Source organism: Henckelia pumila, chromosome 1 (assembly GCF_033568475.1).
Source record: "Henckelia pumila isolate YLH828 chromosome 1, ASM3356847v2, whole genome shotgun sequence".
In the NCBI taxonomy this organism is placed as follows: Eukaryota; Viridiplantae; Streptophyta; class Magnoliopsida; order Lamiales; family Gesneriaceae; genus Henckelia; species Henckelia pumila.
Window position 1 is genome coordinate 92,879,434 of NC_133120.1, and position 20,791 is coordinate 92,900,224.

Genomic DNA, 20,791 nt, shown 5'->3' on the forward strand with positions numbered 1-20,791 from the left:
AGCGCGCCCTGTGTTTGTTCAAAACAGAGAAATAAGGATTTGGGGCTCGCTCGATCGGGTGAGTTCCACCGATTGAGCGAGGCCAAATATGTTCAAACCCGAGAGTAGGATATTCTTGCTTGCTCGATCGGGCAAGTTTACCCGATCGAGCGAGGTGCTCAGTTTTTTTAAAAAAAAAAAAAAAATTTTAGCTCTTGGTTTGAATATTCTTTTATTGTTCGATTAATTGTTTATTAATCGTTAATTGCCCTAAGATGAGATTAGCAACCCGGATCCCCACACAGAGGGACGCACCCAGTCCATTACAAAAAAGGGCGCCCTTTTTTGTAATGGTCCGGGTGCGTCCCTTCTCTCTCGGGGGCCCGCAACCATTTTGCTACTCATGGGCCTTCTCCTCACCTGGAAAGAGGAGTTTTAGGCCCTCCCAAGGATTTGAACCTTGGACCTAGGCATATATCCAAAGTTCTTTCAATTCTGGTACCATTGAGCTAGATGATTAGCAAAATGGTTACGGGCCCCCGAGAGAGAAGGGACGCACCCGGACCATTACAAACATTTTTATTATAGACAAATTTTACATAACCTTATTTTTTTCTTTCACAATTCTAAAATATTATATTAGTGGTCGCTGACCCAGCTAGCTGACAAAACTTTATTGTGTGGATCATCTTCGTAGTTGTAATGGCAGTGGGATAGAGCGAGTGGGGCAGTGGACATGCCTTCGCATTTACCAGTTTTACACTTTGAGTCAAATTTATGGGTTAGTCTATTACACCATTAAATTATGTGGATCTCTTACATTTTTTTAGAAGTTGACATATGTGTTGATGATCTAAATATATTAATGACTAGTATTTATTAGAATATAAATTCATATTGATAATTGTAATTAAAACTTTAAAAGTCAGTTGAAAATAACAAAGCTAAATTTTAAAAATATTTTCCAATTATATATTTAAAATTATATATATATATGTATGTATATATATATATAGAGTTTTGATATGATGTTCACTCACAGTGCCAACTCTCTGCCAACTATATATTGAGGAGTTACTCAATTATTGGACCTATAAATTATCACATCCAACAGATGAATATCACATCATTGGTAGAACAAAGGGGGACATTGTGGGTTGGCAACATATCAAAATTTTGTGTGTGTGTGTGTATATATATATAATATATATCACACCTAATCAAATAATTCAGATATACATCCAAAATTCCCTTTTGTTGTCTCCTTGGTCAACAAAATATCGTACAATAAACACAAAAATTTATGTGAAATGATATCAAAGAACAATTTTGTGAGATGAATCTCTTAATCATTTGGGTTACCGATGAAAATGTAATATTACTTTTTATACCAAAAATATTATTTTTTATTGTAGATACATATGGATAGGGTTAATCAATTCCATAAATAATGATCCGTGAAACCGTCTCACAAAGTAATATAATATTTAATTAAGATATCACTGAAAACATTTTAATATATGTACTTATATTTGGATGGATATTATCAAAAGTAATTCAAACTATCAGGACATCATTTATATGAGGAAAAATTGCATATATCATCCCTGTGAAATCCCGAGTTTGCTAATAACTTCCTATGAAATTTTTTTAAGTTAATAACCCTATGTGATTCTAGATTTATTTCATACACACCTTTTTCAGTTAAAAATTGACAAAAATACCCTTACTTAAGTAAATAATTAAATTAATTTTGTTTTATAATTCTATATTTAATTGAGTAAAATAATCAAATTTTATTTAAATAACTATGAAAATTATATATATTTATTTTATCATAAATATATTTGTCATACACGAAATATATTTTAATATTAAATTGTCTTATAACATTAAGGGCATTTTAGTCATTTTTTAGCCAGAAGGGGGTGTATGCCACATATTTATAATCATAAGGGGCTTCTAGCTCAAAAAAATTTCATAGGGGATTATCAGCAAACACGCGATTTCACAAGGGTGATTGATAAGTGCATTTTGTATGCATTAGTTTGTGATATTTTTATATATATTTTTGTGTGCATCAATATTGTTTTTATGTGTTTCTATGTGTTTTAAGTTCATGTGTGTGTATTTCACTCTCCCGGTTAATTTTGTAGAAAAATGGATTTTTGAAGAGTTAATTACGGAGCAGCCTTGATCGAAAAATCATATTTAATTTTAGAGAGATCCAAATCCGATCTTCACCATTCATAATGAAGTTCAAGATGTTTTGAAGGTTCTGTCCAAATTAAAGGTCAATCCGACGGCTAGAACTCAAGATATGAATTTTTCAAAATCGTCGCTCGGAGCAGGTTGAATGTTGCGCTGATGGTGAGAGTTGTAGCGCATTTGCACAACAAGAGGCGCAAACAAGCAAGGAATAAGCGCAAACGCGCAAGGGAGAAAGGGATCCGCGCAAGAAAGTCTGTGTGTGTTAATTTTTTGGGCAGAAACTTGCTCGCTCGAGCGAGAGCTTGTGCTCGCTCGAGCGAGCGATACGCGAATTTTATTCCTCGGAACAGAGAGTCTCTCGCTCGAGCGAGAGGTTGTGCTCGCTCAAGCGAGATGTCGGAAATCAGAAAAAATCAGAAATTTGGAAATTAAAAAGTCTTATTTTACGGGCTATTTTTCATGGGCTTTTTAAACTCATATTTAAGGGACTTATTCAGACGTGAGAAAGGGGGGTTCCAACACGCATAACGCAGACGCAAGGCGGCGGCTGGGAGCAGAGAAGATTTCTTCGCTATTTCTTTCTTCTGTTCTTTCTTTTTTTTTATTTTTGTTTAATTCTAGTTTCAATTATTGAGTAGTTATTTTTCAACCAAGACGGCGTGATTGGGCCGAACAAATTTATGTAGAAAACTTGTATGTTTGTTTGGGATTTTTTAGAGTTAATTTTATTTTATTGATTGTCAGATTTATATTTGTCTTGTGAATAGTCTGATCAACTGTTTGCTTGCATGTTAATCGGTTCCAAGTCGACAGAGGAGGTTACGATTTTGATCACTTTGATAATCAACATATTGTAAAATCGACTAGAAATAGAATTCGGTTTCAGTGTGCGGTTTGGGTGCAAACTGAATTTTCATAAATATTTAATGCATTCAAATTTGATTAGAATTACGAAAGATTAGTTCATCAATATTTGAATAGGTTTGATTGTTCTAGAAATAGTCATTTGAACAAATTAGGAGAATTCCTGTGAATTAAGATTAAATCTGAGTCCTGAATCGACTACATGTTACATGATTTGTTCGGTACCTACGTGTGTCTTGGTTGTCTTTGTTTTAATTATTTTTATCTTCAGTTATTTTTATTCTTATTTTTTAAGCAGTTTTTATTTTATTTTCTTATTTTATTTAAATCAAATTGCTCTTTATTATTTTGTCTAGATTAAGTAAAATAATTAATTCTTGAGAATTGACAACAGTCCCTGTGGGATCGATACTTGGACTCTCAGTCCACTTTACTATTACTTGACCTGGTACGCTTGCCAGTAGATTTATATCACACCGATTTAGCCGGTCAGTGATATATGCAATTTTCCATTTATATGAAAGAATGATTTGAGAATTGAATGAATATTCTCTTCTCATTCCTTATATTCATATTTGTTAGAGCAATTCGAACGAGAATATTAACCATTCCAATTCTCATATTCATAAGAATGATCATTCTACTCATTGTGGATAGATCGAAATGGTCATTCTCACACACTGTTCTTGTAAAAAAAATTATTTTTATATTTAGTTTATTTCTAATAATATACCCCTATATAATAATAATAATAATAATAATAATAATAATAATAATAATAATAATAATAATAATAATAATAATAATAATAATAATAATAATAATAATAATAAACAACAAACAAACTATCATTTAATGATTTTATTATTATATAATAAATAATTGTTATTACGCATTAATAATTATTAGTATTGGTTTATTTATTTATTTATCTATCATTATTTATATTTATAAAATATTAATTTAAAAAACTATATTTATTATTATTGTTGTTGTTGTTTTCTATTATTAGGAATAACTATTATTATATTATTTATTATTACTATAATAGTATTTATTTTTATTATTAAAAACATTATTATTATATAAAATAATAATATTAATTATACGTATTAATATGTAACTTTATATTATTAAACTAAATACATTAATATTATAATATTATTAATATTAATTTATTATTTAATAATAAAAACATTTGAGTAGTTATTATTTTTTAACTTTTGGTTAAAAATATTTAATTATTTAAAAATAATTTAATTTTTAGTCATTTTCATGTTTTGGTATCTATCATTGGATGAAATATTGGTATCATTCCATTCACATTCTTATTTAATTTCAAAATTGATTATATTTATCGAAAATGTATTCCCTATTAATTAATGAATCATTAGGTATTAGTTAAAACTGTATTTAAGTGACTTTGGAATACAATGAGTTGGTTAGAAACTATCCAAAACACCAAAAGACGGAAAAACAACTATAATCGGGCAATATCAAGGATTAAAAAATGTCATTGACAAAAAAATAAAAACTACATTAATCGAGATTTTTCTTCATATTTTTATATAGATAGATAGATTATAAGAGTATTTGAGATTCTCAAGGATTAATTCTCTACAGTCTTCACATTGTGATCGGAAGCGGGGTGAAAAATACACCCGAAATGACATTGGAATTTACATATAAATCGAAATAATCGGCAATTTGTCATGCAAAAATAAAGACAAAAAGAATAGTCCCTAAAGCTGGAAACTGCAGCATCCTTATTATCGATCTTGTAGTTGTAATTTGCACGCACACAGAGCATTGAAAGATTGATCATCATTAAAAGAATTAAAATAGACACCATCTTCGAGTTGATCTTCATTTTTTTTATTTTTTTGGGCGTGCAACAAGAATATCAATGGAGATCGCTAATTAGTCACGTTGAATTTATAGTTCAATGTGATTGCTTGGTTTAATTATTATTTTCCTACTTTATGTTAGAGAATCTCCACCTCACAACCATATTATATATTATAATATCAAAATCAGATTTTGTATTCAATGTGATTGTTTGGTTTAATTTTTTTTCCCTACTTTATGTTACCTGATCACAACCATATTATATATAATATCAAAATCAGATTCATCTCAACAAAATCTATAACAGCTAGTCTCATATCAGATTTAGGAAATTGTTACGAAAAAATTTAAGAATGAATGAACGTAGATTATAAGGATTAATACATATCACCACAGAATTTTGAAGTGGGTTTATGTCATCCGAACCAACGTTTTGAATCATTTTATTATGAAAACTAAATTGGATGAGAATTTAAAATGAAATAAAAATTTAATCTAGCATATTCAACATATATAAACTTTTTGATGTCTTAAAAACTAATTTTGATGTAAAAAGCCTATTAAATATTAACTAATTAGCAAAAAAAAACTGAAATCAAGTGCTTAAGTTTAATGGTGTAGTATAATTAGCTATGGACTATATACAACACCGTGTAGTAGAAGATCTTGACCAGAATAATGGAGACCAAATTTTTGGTATATCACTTCAATTCTATGTTTGACCTTAATTGCATTAAATTAAAATTTAATGCAACAAAGGCAATTAGATTTACTATAAATAGTAACAACCTCAAGGTAAGTTGGACCAAACCGAGTGGATATCTATTTACGAAAACATATTTTTTGTATTTTTTATTTAACCATTTGTTATATATATATATATATATATATATATATATATACATATATACACGAAAACATAATTTGTGTATTTCTTTCACCATTTTTTTCTTTTTTTTCATTAACATGAAAATAGATTATACATACACGTGAGTACTAGTCTTAATTATATTAAATGGGACTAGGAATGGGCATGCCAACAATGTTATACACTGATAGAGTTCAACCTAGCATATGAGTATTACTTCAATGATAGATCTAATGTTTCATGTGATTTGTCACATCAACAATATATCATTAATTACGCCTAGGCAGTGTAAAAATCCAGAAAAAATCATTAACTTCATGAGTAATAATTTTTAAATGATGTGATTAATCAAGAAATTCTCAGTGGATCACCGGGAGAGATAACAGGGAGAAACGATAACCCACATTATTTTAATCAGTGGCAGAGCCACTTATCTAGCTCGGGTGAGATATTTTTTTCTTAAATTTTATATTTATTAATTTAAAAAAAATTGAAATAATTTGATATTAGTCCGGGTAATTAAATTTAGAATATTGAATGATTCAAGAACTAAAAATTTTAGTTCGGGTAAATTGAAATTCCTAGCTCCGCCATTGCTTTTAATAAAAAATCGTTTTAATGTCATGATATATATATTTCTCAAAAACAAACAAAGATATTTTATATGTACCATAAAGATGATGATTACACATTACTTTGAAATTATCAAACTATGCCAATGTACTTTGAAAAAACTCAATAACTAATTTTATAATTTCAAACTTAAATATGCAACCGCATGCAACCTTAATTGGTTATGCATCTAACTTTTTTTTTTCAAACAAATATTACATAACCTTATTTTCTTTCACAATTCTAAAATACTGGCCGCTGACCCAGTGGAAAAAACTTTATTCTTTAAAAACATATATATTATTGAAGCTGAAAGTATTTCTCACCTAAAAAATTAACAAGTTTTTCTTAGTGTTTTTTTCGCTTACCATTATTCATTGTTCGAAATTAACTTTGATAGACAAGGGCAAATCTCTCCTCTTGAGCTAGCTTTTGAGGTGATTTAGGTCCAAGTCAATTTCTAACATGATATCGAAGTTCGGGTTCCACCGTTTTGTGTTGGCCACGGTAATATATGTAATTAACCTCACCCGTCCCATAAATGGCCACCTGTTAATATCTCCAAGCTCCAGTCGTTTCATTCCTGAGCGTGAGAGGGGTGTGCTGGTGTATTAAGTTTATCCCACATCGGTAGGCTAAATAGCCTGGGAGCCCTTTATAAAGACAAGGAAAAACCTCTCTTCTTGAGCTAGCTTTTGAGGTGAGTTAAGTCCAAGTCATTCTTTAACATTCATATATCACAGTCTAAGTTAGAGTCTTTCCTTTGATACATCAATTAATATGGATAATCACACGCAAACATAATGGTAGATGATCTTCCATAAATTTTAAAGTATTAGATATTCAATAGTCAATACAATATGATGTTGAATCTCAAGGATTCTCTACAGTCTTCACTGTTGTCACACCCCGAAATCGGGCCTAGTTGACATCCGCATTTTTTAACAATTTAACATTGAAACAACAAGCCTCGTAGTACAAATTTTGCCAAAAACAGTCTATTTCATAAACCATAACTGTTTTTACAGAGAAAACACAAGTGCGGAGGCGATAACATAGTAAGAAATAAAACTGAAATAAATTCTTGAATCTTCGTATCTCAAGTTAATCACCAATCACAAAATAGTTTTTCATGATCCTCTTCTAGCTGATCTTCTTCATTATCTGAGGATAGAAGTAAGGGGTGAGTGTTTTGGAAAACACTCAGCAAGTGAGGCTGATCGAACATGATAAACACCAAAACATACTTATGTACATATCATAATCTCGAAAAAAATTAAACATGTTGAATCCTACACAAATACAAACCAAACTTTGCACTAATAATTATCTCATTTTCCATGGTTTACTGATCAGTCCCCTATATGTTACTCCTCTAAGGGGCGTGGCCAAAGGAACGGTTATTATAACCCATCGCATCAGGGTCATATCAAATCAAATCAAATAAAATTCATAAAATATTTCTAAATCGATTCTTAATAGTGCATCTCAAATACCTCCAAATAACTCTAACATTCTTCAAATAACATAACGAATAGCCAACAAATAGCATATCAAAGTGAAATGAATATACGTATCATGTCGATCAAATTTTCAAAAACATATGTAATTTAATAAAGCTTAACTCACTCAAGAATGAATATAAGTGTAGAGACTTATATCACGCAAAAGAAGTATAAAAGCCCACTTACTTGTTTTTTTCTTGAATCAAATGTGAATGAAACTTGTTGGAATGATCGAACGTAAAGACTTTAAAATTCTAGATCTTGTGCAGAATTCAATGCTCAAAAGTTGTAGTATCTACTCGGCCTTGGCCAACGGATCTTCGATTGATTCTTGGACATAAATTTACCTACTGATGTTCTTCGAAATTGATCAAAAAAGGCAAGAAATATGATGGTCTTCTTGCTCGAGAATAGGATAGCAAAAAAATGATTTTTCGGATTTGCATAGGCTTGATGAGCAGTAAACTTTCAGAAGATTTTGAGTCAAGTTGAACCGTTGGATCGACTTGAAATTTGAGAAGGACGTTCCTCAGGTTGTGATATCAACTGTGAACGGTGAAGATTTGATTTCTCTTCCATTTGGGTTGGTTACCGGATGTCATACTGAAGCTGATCTTTTCTCGCATAAAAGCTATGCAGGTTTCTTGAGAAGGCATTTTACTGAAATCTAACCGTTGGATTGGGTTGAAACTTGGATATAATATGTATAACATGAAAGGTATATTGTGAACGGTGAAGATCGGATTATAATGTATGTATTTGCGAAACAAAGGTTCTGAAAATGACATTTCAACTGCTGAAGAAATAATCAAAATATATATAGGAGCTCATGTTCGAATTTGGGGAGGTTTTTAGGTTTTTTCTACATTTTTGGGTGTGATTTTCACTCATCTTTGGCAACTATTTATAGGCTGTAAATAGCAGCTGAAAGGCCTCTCATTCATGGCCAATAATTCCCATCAACAATCAGGGACGGATCCAGGAATCAGAGTTAGGAGGGGCTTGAACTTAATGTAATAAATTATATATTATTACAAAAAATAATAAATTATATATATGTATAACAAACAAAGACATTATATTATCCGTTTTCTTTCAAAAAAAATTTAAAAAAAATATGCTTTTTTAAGTTGTCTTTATAAAACACTTTTTTTAAAAAAAAACAATAAATAAAAGTTGAAATAATTTGTGTTTGGATAATTTTGAAAAAATTCTTTAAAGTCGATTCATAAAAAAACATTTGAAAATTTATAAATTTGAGTTTTTAAAAAAATATTTATTTTGGCTTAATTACATGATTTTAAAAACACTTCAAATTCATCCAAGCACATTTAAAATAATAAAAACAAATTGGTTTTTTTTTAAAAAAAACATGTTTTCTCTCTCGACTTCTTAAACCAAACACATTCTATATTGTGTTGAAAATATATCTACATCTTTAGTTAAATCTCAATTGGAAAAAAAATATATTAGAAACTAACTTAAATTATCTTCAAAACTCACGTCAAAATATCATGCGGATCATGCCGAATTGTTTAATATTTAATAACATAAATTAACTATTTAGCTTACATTGGTGGAGAATTAAATGGAATTGAACCAATTCAAGAGAATTGGGCTCGGCTGGATGGGGTAGGCTTTGGAGAAGAAATTTAAATAGGTAGTTAAAAAAAAATATTTTTTGGGCCGGGCTACAGCCCATGACAGCCCTTACTATGATTCGTCTAATTTAACAACCATGATTCATCTTTATTTTTTCTGTTACAACTCCTCCCTCATTTAGTTGTTGTGTCTCTTTGAAATTTCGAAATCATGAATTTGCCATTTATGCTTCATATTCCATTGGTTATACTCCTTGACTTGCTCCTGAAATATCTGTGTCCTCCTCACAACTGTGTCGTCGGAAGCGGGTATACGTAGATGAACACACTTATGAAAAACACATCTGAGGTGGCAAAAATATCGAATAATTAATTGGCATTTTTGCATGCAATCATGATAGCACAAACCCGGAGGTGAGTAACCGGAATCCTTGTTATAGTTGTTGTTGTAATCTGCACGCACACAAAGCATTGACAGAATCATCATCAGAGGAATCAAAACAGACACCGTCTTCTTCGAGTTCTTCATTTTATTTTATTTTTTTGGGCATGAAACAAGATTAATATTGGAGATGGTTAGCTAGTCACGTTGAATTTATAGTTCAATGTGATTGTTTGGTTTAATTATTTTTTTTCCTACTTTAGTTGGTAATAATAAATGCGTTGAATATTTCTCTTTGAATATATATATATATGACATGCAAGTAATTCCTGAAAATCTATATATATATATATGGGATTATATATAAGGTTTGTAAATATTTTTGGGATTTAGGAAATTGTTACGAAAGATTTAAGCAGGAGAGAAAAATAAATGAAAGTAGATTGTAAGGATTAATACATATTACCACAAAATTTTGACGTATCCGAACAAACGTTTTGAATCATTTTATAAAAACTAAATTCGATGAGAATTTAAAATGAAATAAAAATTTAGTCTAGCATATTCAACATATATAAACTTTTTGAATTATCTTAAAAACTAATTTTGATGTCATCCCAAGAATTCTTGACCAGATAATGGAGACCAAATTTTTAGGTATGTGAACTAAATTTGGTATATATCACTTCTATTCTATGTTTGACCTCACATAAAAAAATAAAGTAAAATTTAATGCAATGAAGGCAATTAGGTTTAGTACCTATATAATTTTGTATTTTTTATTTCATCATTTGTTTTCTATATCTATTTATGAAAACATAATTTGTTTATTTTTTTCACCATTTATTTTTTTTTAATTACAGGTGAGGGCACGCCAAAAAAGTTTTACACGTTTATCCCAAAATCATTAACCTCATGAATAATAACTTTTAAATTATGTGATAATTAATTCCTAAATTCTCAATGGATCACAGGCAGAGATAATAGGTAGAAACGTACGATAACCATTTTTTTAATAAAAAATTATTTTAATGTCACGATACTTCTCAAAAACAAATAGAGATATTTTATATGTACCATAAAGATGACGATTACATATTATTTTTGAAATTATCAAACTATCTCAATGTACTTTGATTGAAAAAAACTCAATAGTTAATTTTATTATTTAAAAAGTAAATATGTAACCGTATTTAACCTTCGTTATGCATTTAACATTTTTTTTTTATTTCAAACAAATATTACATAACCTTATTAATTTCTTTCTTTCACAATTTTAAAATTGTGGCCGCTGACCCGGTGGACAAAACTTTATTCTTTAAAAACATATATATTATTGATTTTAAAAAAAATATATTCCAACTTCTTTCCCACTTCTCACTCCTTCCAAGTTCCAACAACCTCCATTCTCCGAATTTTCTATCAACTATTTGCAATATATTTTTCTGAATTTATTTTTATTTATGTTTTTTATTATTTCTGAATTAAAGATATAAATACTTTTAAATGTCTAATTTTCGTCATTTTCATATTTTACATACGCACATGTGTGTGCCACGACGACTAGTATATTATTAACGCCGAAAGTATTTCTCAAAAAAAAAAAAAAAAAACCAACCAATGTTTTTTAGTGTTTTTTTCTCGTTGCCATTCATTGCAGGGTCTACCTGCACGTCTCAGTTAGAGACTTCCTTTGTGGTTATATATAATAAAATAATATACATACATCACCAAATTAAATAGCTAGTTCTCACTTCTCAGGCCTTGCAAAGAGATCTAGAGAATATATTATATTTATATAGAGATCAATTTAGAAAGTGGAGATGCCAAAAAGCAAAGCACAGATGATTGTATGGATCCTCGTAGTTGTAAATGTAATGGCAATGGGAATTCCGAGTTGTGAAGCTGATTTCAAGGACTGCTACACAAAATGCTTCATATTCTGCATCATCGACCCCTCTCAGTCGTCTCTTTGTTCCTGCACCACTCACTGCTTGAAAGAATGCATCTTCTCCGAACTCCCGAGACGAGAAACGTCCTCGTCTGATGGTCATTATCACATCAGTACTTCATACAACCTTGGATTCTGCAAACTGGGCTGCTCCTTCTCCATGTGCTCCACTATGAGCACTAGACTCAAACCAAGTAATTAAGACCATATATAAATCTTGTCGTCTTTTTTATTTTAGTTTGTACGTTGGTCTATACTCTTACTTAATTATTAATTAAAAAAAATTTTCTTTAACCAACTAGATATCTATGTGACTATCTTTTATCATGAGTTTTGTATTTAATGAGAGAAATTTTAATCAAAGGTGTAAACTAAAGTATACATATCTAACATTTTTCTTATTATAATTATTAATGACGGAACTTAATCGTTACGTTTTCACTGGCACGTTTCAGATGGAGAAAAGGTGGACGAGTGTGTGGGATCATGCTCAACAAATTGCACCAACACCTACTCATTGCCTTAAGAGTGACAAAGTTAATGTGTTTTGACTTGGGACACTTATTGCTTTCGTTTGCTTGTTATCATCGTCTGTTTATTTATTTTTATTTATTTATGGTTTGGTGGTAACGTGTAATTTGATTTATCTATCAAAATAAAGTATTTCCGTGTTTGGAAAACAAGATCAATTATTCAGCAACTATACTATATATCAAGAAAATGCGTACAAACAAACAATTATTCAGCAACTATATAAATTAAAGTGACCCGTGAACGAAGATGTGCCTAGCCCTAGCTGAGACAAACCAAAAGCTACACAGAGACATGTGATCGGACTGCTGCAGACAACTCACATATCATCACTCTCCAACTTGTGGCCTTCAATTTTACTCCGCTATATATATAATATAATTCTCAACACAATTATATATAATATATATACTCTATGCAGCAATCAGTGTGATTTTTCTTTCCAAGTTATATATTGGATAACGTAAAAAATTACGTTCGATTCAGATAATACCTAAATATAGGATAAAAGAAATCGTCAGTGTTGTTTTTTTTTTAAGGAAAAAAGTTTTCAAACATAGAAAATAAGAAAGAACAATAATATTATGGATAATGTTACATGTATACGGATTTTTACACGTTGAGTTACACATGACATTTAAAAATATTACATGACTATCCCTCCGGTACTAGATTTGAAAAAAATCTTTCAAAAATGCATGTAGAATAATCATATAATTTTAAGTATCATGTGTAACCCAACATGTAAGATTACATGTACATGTAACATTACCCATCTTTGATATGTTTATATATATAGATATATATTGAGAAACATAATTTCTAAAGTACTATAACTAGAAGCTAAGTGAAGCTTTACATAACATAAAATTCCTGACTATAGTTGTCATTGGATCAAAACAATGAGCTATCTAATTCTATTTGATTTATTCAATTAATTATAATGATAGAAGAAGACCTCTAGCTAGCTTGTTGATATTTTTTTTGTTATCGATTTGGTATAATAAAGTATTTTCTTCAAAAAATATTGGAACAATTATTTATGACTATATTTACAATGCCTAGTTAAAATGATGATTCGACTTATATAAATTATAGCCGTTTGGTGACAAATATTAAAGATTTAAATCGAGGGAAAAACAGTGACTAAAAATGTAAACAAAGAACTCATTTGTAAAGTCGGATAAAACCGAAAAAATCATAAATTCAAACCGAAAAATCAAACACTGAATCGAACTGAAAATCGAATTTTGAAATTTTGATATAAATGTTAAAATCTAAATTTATTTGGTTCGATTTCGAATTATATATGTTAAAATAAAACCGACCGAAAAAAATCGAAATTTCATTAAATTAATAAATTTATGTGTAGTATATTTTTTATGAATGATATTTAGTTAATGAATAATCATTTTTAATAACTTTGAGTTGATTGTTGTTTATTTAAGTTATTTATACTTTGAATTTAAATGTGTTATACAAAGAAATCATGGAAAATAAAAACATATTATATATTTTAAAATACATTTATATTATTAATTAAAATAATCATATCAAAACCGGATTAACCGATTGAATTAATCGAACCATTTTAGTAGAAAAATGAACCAAACAAATAAAGCAATTCAAATATCGGATTATATACATTTAAAACCAAAAACCAGATCGAAATCAAAAATAAAAAATCGAACCAAACCGATTAATGAATAACACTCCTACTTCTTGTTAGATTTTATTTCATCATTATTTCATTGCCCAAATAAATAGTACGTGTGTTATTTAATTAAACGAATTTGTTTAATCTAATCTAATCTAAAAAATAAGGCACCGTTTTCTTCATCATATTACTAATATATGTATAACTCATCTCATCTCACGTTCTTCTCATCATATTATTTATCCATATATTAATTATTTATTTTACATCAATCAAATCATTAATTATTTATCTCACATCAATCAAATCATTAAATTTAAATTACTATATTACCCCTTATAAATAATATAATTTTTATTTTATTTATTGTTAAAATGACAAAATAGTCATTTAACATTTTTATATAAAATTTAATCAATCAAATCAAATAAACTATAATCAATCAATCAAATCCAATACTATTTTAACTATCATTTCTTTTTTTTTTATTACATTTTACTACTTATCTATATATTACTTATATCATACCTCAAACCAAACGGTGCCTAAATGTACCATTGATTCCGTTACCTGCACAAAATTAATTAATAGATAGTTTCTCAACTCAAAGGACATAAAATTAATAGATGTTTTGAATTTTATGATTTTGCATGGTAAAAATATGACGTCACATTTACTATCTTTAATTGCTTAATGCTCCATCAACAATGTTTCACTTTCAGCCCTCCAATTTTAGGTCATTTCATTTCACTCGCACGCGTCGTCATTCTTTTGCTTCCCTTCCCTCTTTGTGATTCCGAATTTAATTCCGATGCCAAAATCATCAAATCCTCTTTCCGTAGTTACGAAAATTGCATCTCGATTTATAGTTTCAAACAGTTAATTGCTCTGGTTTCTTCTCTGATTCTTCTCTGGATTGCGTAAAAATACAAAGCTGAATCTCACGTACTGAGTAAAAAGTCATGTTCTATGGTGCGGTAGTGTGGGATCCATGGCTAATAGTGGCTCAAATTGTCTTCCTTCAGTGCCTATACTATCTAACCCTTGGAATATTTTTGTCAATTCTTGTTGGGACTCGGGTCTCGAAGATGAGTTTGGCGTATTTCTTTGATTATGCTACGGTTAATTCTGCGACAATTACTGGCTGGTGTGTTATGGCTTCCTTTTTTCTCGGCTCTGTCGCTGGGTAAGTATGAATTATCGGTTGTTGATTTAACTGTTGTTAGAGTAAGGTGGCGCATGTAGCACTGACGAGCTGTGGCTTCACCCCTCTTATTTCTTAATATTATCATAAATTGTGCTCAGTTGTGTGATTTTACGGGGAAAAATTTTTTTGGTTCCGTGCCTAAAATGTTTTAAATCATTCCCTTCATACAATTCCAATATGTCGTGCACTCCATCTAATTCCTGCATTCACCAAAAAATTATTTTATTTATTTATGATTGGTTAGTGATATGTCTATTGATTTGTTCTATTGTTGGTGTTTGTGCTGTGGCCTGTCTTGAGATCACGTTGGGTTTTTTGCTGCATGGGAATATTGTATTTTAACTTGTGTTGTAACGTCAATCCAAATGCTAGATTTTTGTGTTTTGATGGGTTAATTGTGCTAGTTCTTCTGATATTTTTGCAAGGGCTTTGATTACCTGTTCATGTTTTTATACCAACGTGAAGTATGCAATGCTTGAGGGTTATTAGGCAAGACTGTGTGTGATATAATGTAATGCGCGGATTGGATAGGGACCTCAAGTATTGTTTACAGTCTTTAGCTTTCATACTGATTAGATTTACCAATGTTGCTACAAGTTCTATAGACTTAGATTGGTTGTTTTTGTTATTTTGCAAGACAAGAAGAATCCTTTATCCCGCCCTGCTATATCCTCATCTATAGTTAAATAGCACATTGTTGTAAAAGTAATCTCTTCAATTGGTATCATACTGTTCCTACTGATGAACTTAGTCTTTCTAGGGTTTGTGAGTTAGTGGTGGTGTTAGTTTGATTCTTTTCCATTTTTCTGAAGCAGTTGAACTTGATTTCTCTGCAGCCCTTCTCCCTCTCTGTTTTTAGTTCACAAACTCCAAAAATATGCCACGTTTTACGCTGTGACATCCCCAAATCCTTCTTATGAGTTTTAAACAACGGATAAGGTATTGACATAAATTCAGCGCTTTGGTTTTTTTTTTTTTTGGGTGGGGTGGGGTGGAGTGTGGTGTTGGGAGCTGTTGATTATCTGCTTTATAGTTATGTGATGGATGGAATAACTAGTGACTGCTATAGAAAATTGTGACTCAAATTGAATAGAGAAGCATTTGCACATCATGTAGTAGTTCTTTTTCAAAGTTTCATGGTTTTTATACTAATTTCCATTACTTCACTTGAAGAACTTAGATTTGTAATGATAATTTCTGAAGGTTCAAATGTTGATCCATTATGTCTTATTGAAACAGAGCTGGTTTTTTACTCTATTTAGTTGAAAGGGCTAAGAAATGCCTGGATTTTTCTGCGACACTCTATATCGTTCACCTGTTCATTTGCATCACTTATGGAGGTTGGCCCTCATCAATAACATGGTGGGTTGTGAACATGACAAGCCTAACGGTGATGGCATTGTTGGGTGAATACTTGTGCATGAGACGAGAATTGCGAGAAATTCCTATTTCAAGAAATCGCTCGAGTAAGCTCTTTTGTTTTTTCTGACTAGGTACTTGGTCTGACGGATTGAATTTATTATGTTTTATTTATTCGTTATTGGCAAAAAGACTCGAGCTTTACTGTTTCCTTTATTTCTCAAATGCCTTGTGTTTTTTTGCATATTTGGCTTATATTGATTGATCTTGTTTTTATGTTTCAAGGTAGTACTCAATACATTTTATTCTTGCATGTGGATTCTTCAGTCCCCCAAAAGTTTTTCTATATGCATTTTTCTCTTTAGAGTTTACTGTATCTTGAACATTGCCTTCTGAAATTTTCTCCAGTCTTTATTTCAACATTAGGCAAATGTCCTATTTGGCGTATTTCTTATCGATAATAGTTAAATTCTTTGCGTGCGATCTCGTGGTATGTTTGATCTTGTTTCAGTTTTATGAAATTTAATTAAAAGAACCACACTTCCAATTTGGCAAATAACCAGATCTAGTTATTGTTTGCAAATATTTTTAAAAAAGTGATTATTGATTTTTCTTTGCAAAATTTTTAATATTCCGTAAAGAGAAGTTGATAGTCACTTTTTTTAAGCACTCGCAAACACTACCTTAATATACTGGCAAGAAAGGACGCCTTCTGAAATTTTCTCCAGTCTTTATTTCAACATTTGGCAAATGTCCTATTTGGCGTATTTCTTATCGATAATAGTTAAATTCTTTGCGTGCGATCTCGTGGTATGTTTGATCTTGTTTCAGTTATATGAAATTTAATTAAAAGAACCACACTTCCAATTTGGCAAATAACCAGATCTAGTTATTGTTTGCAAATATTTTTAAAAAAGTGATTATTGATTTTTCTTTGCAAAATTTTTAATATTCCGTAAAGAGAAGTTGATAGTCACTTTTTTTAAGCACTTGCAAACACTATCTTAATATACCGGCAAGAAAGGACGCGTTTTCTACTTACATGAAGTTTGTAATTTGCATGAACATACAGGTTTATACATTCTAGTTCATGTATCTTCAAATGCTTTATCTACTAACTCTTGAAGGAAATACCAAGGAGAATTTGTGTTTTTCCCCTGTTATGGGGAAGCACGTGCTGAGTTGCCTTTTCCTTAGGTGAATTATATGTTTCAAATTCTGATAATAGTTCATGGAGACTTCTGAAATTTCGATTCAATCCTCCCACGTAATCTACCAAGATTTTGATAATAGTTCATGGAGACTTCTGAAATTTCGATTCAATCCTCCCACGTAATTTGCCAAGATGTTCTTAGGGTTATAGTGGATTTCTTATACAAAAAGTTAAGACAATGTTTCTGTCCTAAAGTGAGGGAATTAAGATTGAAGTTTCTCACCAATTCTCGTCTTCTCACCTCTTCAACCTGCCCAACGACTCACACCGAAGGAAAGACTGAAAGGAAATTGAGGATCCCTAAAGTACGATATAAAACTGGGATTTCACGTGTAGGAAGTTAAATGGCTTTTGTATTTGCTGGATTTGATGAAAGCCCGTTACTTTTTAGTCTACTTCATGCATGCACTAAAATTTTCCTTTCTACCAATTTCTCCAAGTAGGTGAAGAAAACTTAGGTAGTGTTTGGGAGAGCTTCTAGGAATCTCAACTTTTTGTTAACAAAATTTCACAAAATTTCAATTTTTTGTGAAGGAGAAGCTGAGAAGTGCTTTCCAGAAGCTCTCCCAAATACTACCTTAATCTGAGAGCCAGCAGGTTGAATAACCGACATATGGCTTTTAGCTTTCTGAAATTATACTCTATGATCAGTCTGTCAAACAACTTAATAATAGAATAAAAGAAACCATAATATAGTTTGAACGAATTACACGGGAACATGCAAAGAAAGAAGAATTCCTCTTTTCAAATTTGATTTAATCAGTTTATTTGCAAAGTTTGAATTTATGAAAACCAAACCAAAGTTAAAGTAAACCAGAATGATTGATTTTTTTAAGAATTAACAATTAATAAATTATTATCAGAAGCCTCACCTAATTATATATATACGGAACCCAACCTTCACACACTTGCAACCTCAATCACCAAATCAAGTCACTTCCGAAAATATTTCTCTGAGATTGCATATTATATATTGTTATGGTTTCTTACTCTGTATGTCCTTGATAAGCTGTATACTTATTGAAACATTCTGCTCGTATTTGCATGACGCCTGAACAATCATTTTTGTCTTTCATGGATGCAGATGTTTGACAAGTCGGACGAGAAAATTCTCATTCTTCTCTTCTACATTGCCAAGGGTCAAAGTCGGACGAGAAACTTTTCATTTTCTTCTACATCGCCAAGGTTGTGAAGATGCATACAATTTCTGAATTTATAGTGTGTTACGTTTTATGTAGAACAAAAGAGATATATATCTGTTTCTGCCATTTAAAAATCATTAACAAGAATTTTGATCAACACTTTCTTGATGTAATGGCAGAAGTTAATACTCTTCTGATTTCTTTATATCTAAAGATCATGGAAAAATGCTCAAGGTTCTTACTAATGAGGTTTGAATATACAAGGTTTTCTTGTCTTATTCTGGTGATTGAATTTTTCCAGTTGTGCTTGGAAAAGGCCGTGAAAAGACCGTGATACCTGCAAATAGCAGGTTTTTGCGGCAGTACCAAAAGCCTAATTTCAATGCGTACAGTTTTTGAAAAATTTTGTGTCAACCGGAAACTTACTGTGTCAGATGTTTCTTTGTTATTCTTATTCCAAATCTCATATTGCGAATATATGCATTAAATTCATGGTATTGTTAATTTCTACTTGTTAGATCAAAGTCGATATACCTAGAGTAAATAGATGAAATTCATTTATTAATTATATATATGTGTGTGGAAAAAATCGAGACACTGTAACTAAGAAAACAACCCATTATAACTATGGTGTAAAAACCTTTGCTAATCAAATTAAATCAAGATGGGTGAAACGAACAAATATTATAAAACAACCAAACTAATGAAAAACCAAATAATCTCTGTGTAGATATTAAAGTTCTCACGAACAATGATTATAAAACAACCAAAAAAAACGAACTCTTAACTAATCACAAACCAAAATATAATCTAAGTTATGAAGAAAAAACAGGTATAAAAAATAAATGCATGAAGTCTCTTAGTGAGGGGAACGACATGCTACCTCCAGGTAGTTGTACATATTTAGCTTTGCGAAGGATAGATCTTTAATGGTGGGCTTGCAGTCGTTTGTCAAGATGCCAAATCCAAGGCAACAGCCTGCTGCATCAGTCATGATCCCAGTGCTAGTGCTTTGTGGAATGAACTCTTTTTCTGCTTTTGAAGAATTACTTGTATTGGAAACAGACGGTCTCTTTGGATTGCATGAATCATACATCACTGTGTCTATCGAACATGTCGAGGGGCGAGTGTGATGGAACGGTGATGGACTTGGGGTTGGAACATCTGGAGATGGAGATGGCGGTTGTGTACTCGGGGTTGGAACATCTGGGGATGGTGCTGGACTCGGGGTTGGAACATCTGGGGATGGAGATGGAGATGGCGGTTGTGGTGATGGGGTTGGAACGTCTGGGGATGGAGATGGACTTGGGGTTGGAACGTCTGGAGATGGAGATGGAGATGGCGGTTGTGGACTCGGGGTTGGAACATCTGGGGATGGTGCTGGACTCGGGGTTGGAACATCTGGGGATGGAGATGGAGATGGAGATGGAGATGGCGGTTGTGGTGATGGGGTTGGAACGTCTGGGGATGGAGATGGACTTGGGGTTGGAACGTCTGGAGATGGAGATGGTGGCTGTGGTGATGGGGTTGGACTTGGGGTTGGAACAACTGGCGATGGTGATGGGGTTGGAATGTCTGGGGATGGTGATGGAGTTGGACTTGGGGTTGGAACATCTGGAGATGGAGATGGTGGTTGTGGTGATGGGGTTGGAACGTCTGACGATGGTGCTGGGGTTGGGCTTGGGGTTGGAACGTCTGGAGGTGGAGATGGTAGCTGTGGTGATGGGGTTGGACTTGGGGTTGGAACAACTGGCGATGGTGATGGGGTTGGAATGTCTGGGGATGGTGATGGGGTTGGACTTGGGGTTGGAGATGGTGGCTGTGGTGATGGGGTTGGAACAACTGGCGATGGTGATGGGGT

The 20,791-nt window shown here is 31.5% G+C and overlaps 1 protein-coding gene across 3 annotated transcripts; it reads left to right on the top strand.

Moving 5' to 3' along the window:
- Window positions 1-14,744: 14,744 nt before the first annotated feature.
- Window positions 14,745-19,163, top strand: LOC140883869 (uncharacterized). 3 transcript variants are annotated; one of them, XR_012150475.1, is made up of 4 exons: window positions 14,745-15,195; window positions 16,456-16,709; window positions 18,323-18,385; window positions 18,873-19,163. XR_012150475.1 is itself a non-coding variant. In XM_073290491.1 (4 exons), the coding sequence occupies exons 1-3, from the start codon at window positions 14,972-14,974 to the stop codon at window positions 18,878-18,880; spliced, it is 459 nt and encodes a 152-aa protein (XP_073146592.1). In that variant the 5' UTR covers window positions 14,745-14,971; the 3' UTR covers window positions 18,881-18,909; window positions 18,957-19,163. The 3 variants fall into 3 exon arrangements, 2 of the variants coding, with proteins under 2 accessions (XP_073146592.1, XP_073146583.1); XM_073290491.1 differs by lacking the exon at window positions 18,323-18,385 and having other exon boundaries at window positions 16,456-16,682; window positions 18,873-18,909; window positions 18,957-19,163; XM_073290482.1 differs by lacking the exon at window positions 18,323-18,385 and having other exon boundaries at window positions 16,456-16,682.
- Window positions 19,164-20,791: the final 1,628 nt, after the last annotated feature.

What these genes read in the sequence shown, in the direction of transcription:
- LOC140883869 (XM_073290482.1), top strand. Translation starts at nt 14,972, where the DNA reads ATGTTCTATGGTGCGGTAGTGTGGGATCCATGGCTAATAGTGGCTCAA. An exon ending in TTTCTCGGCTCTGTCGCTGG is followed by an intron (nt 15,196 to 16,455) that starts GTAAGTATGAAT and finishes TTATTGAAACAG; the next exon opens with AGCTGGTTTTTTACTCTATT.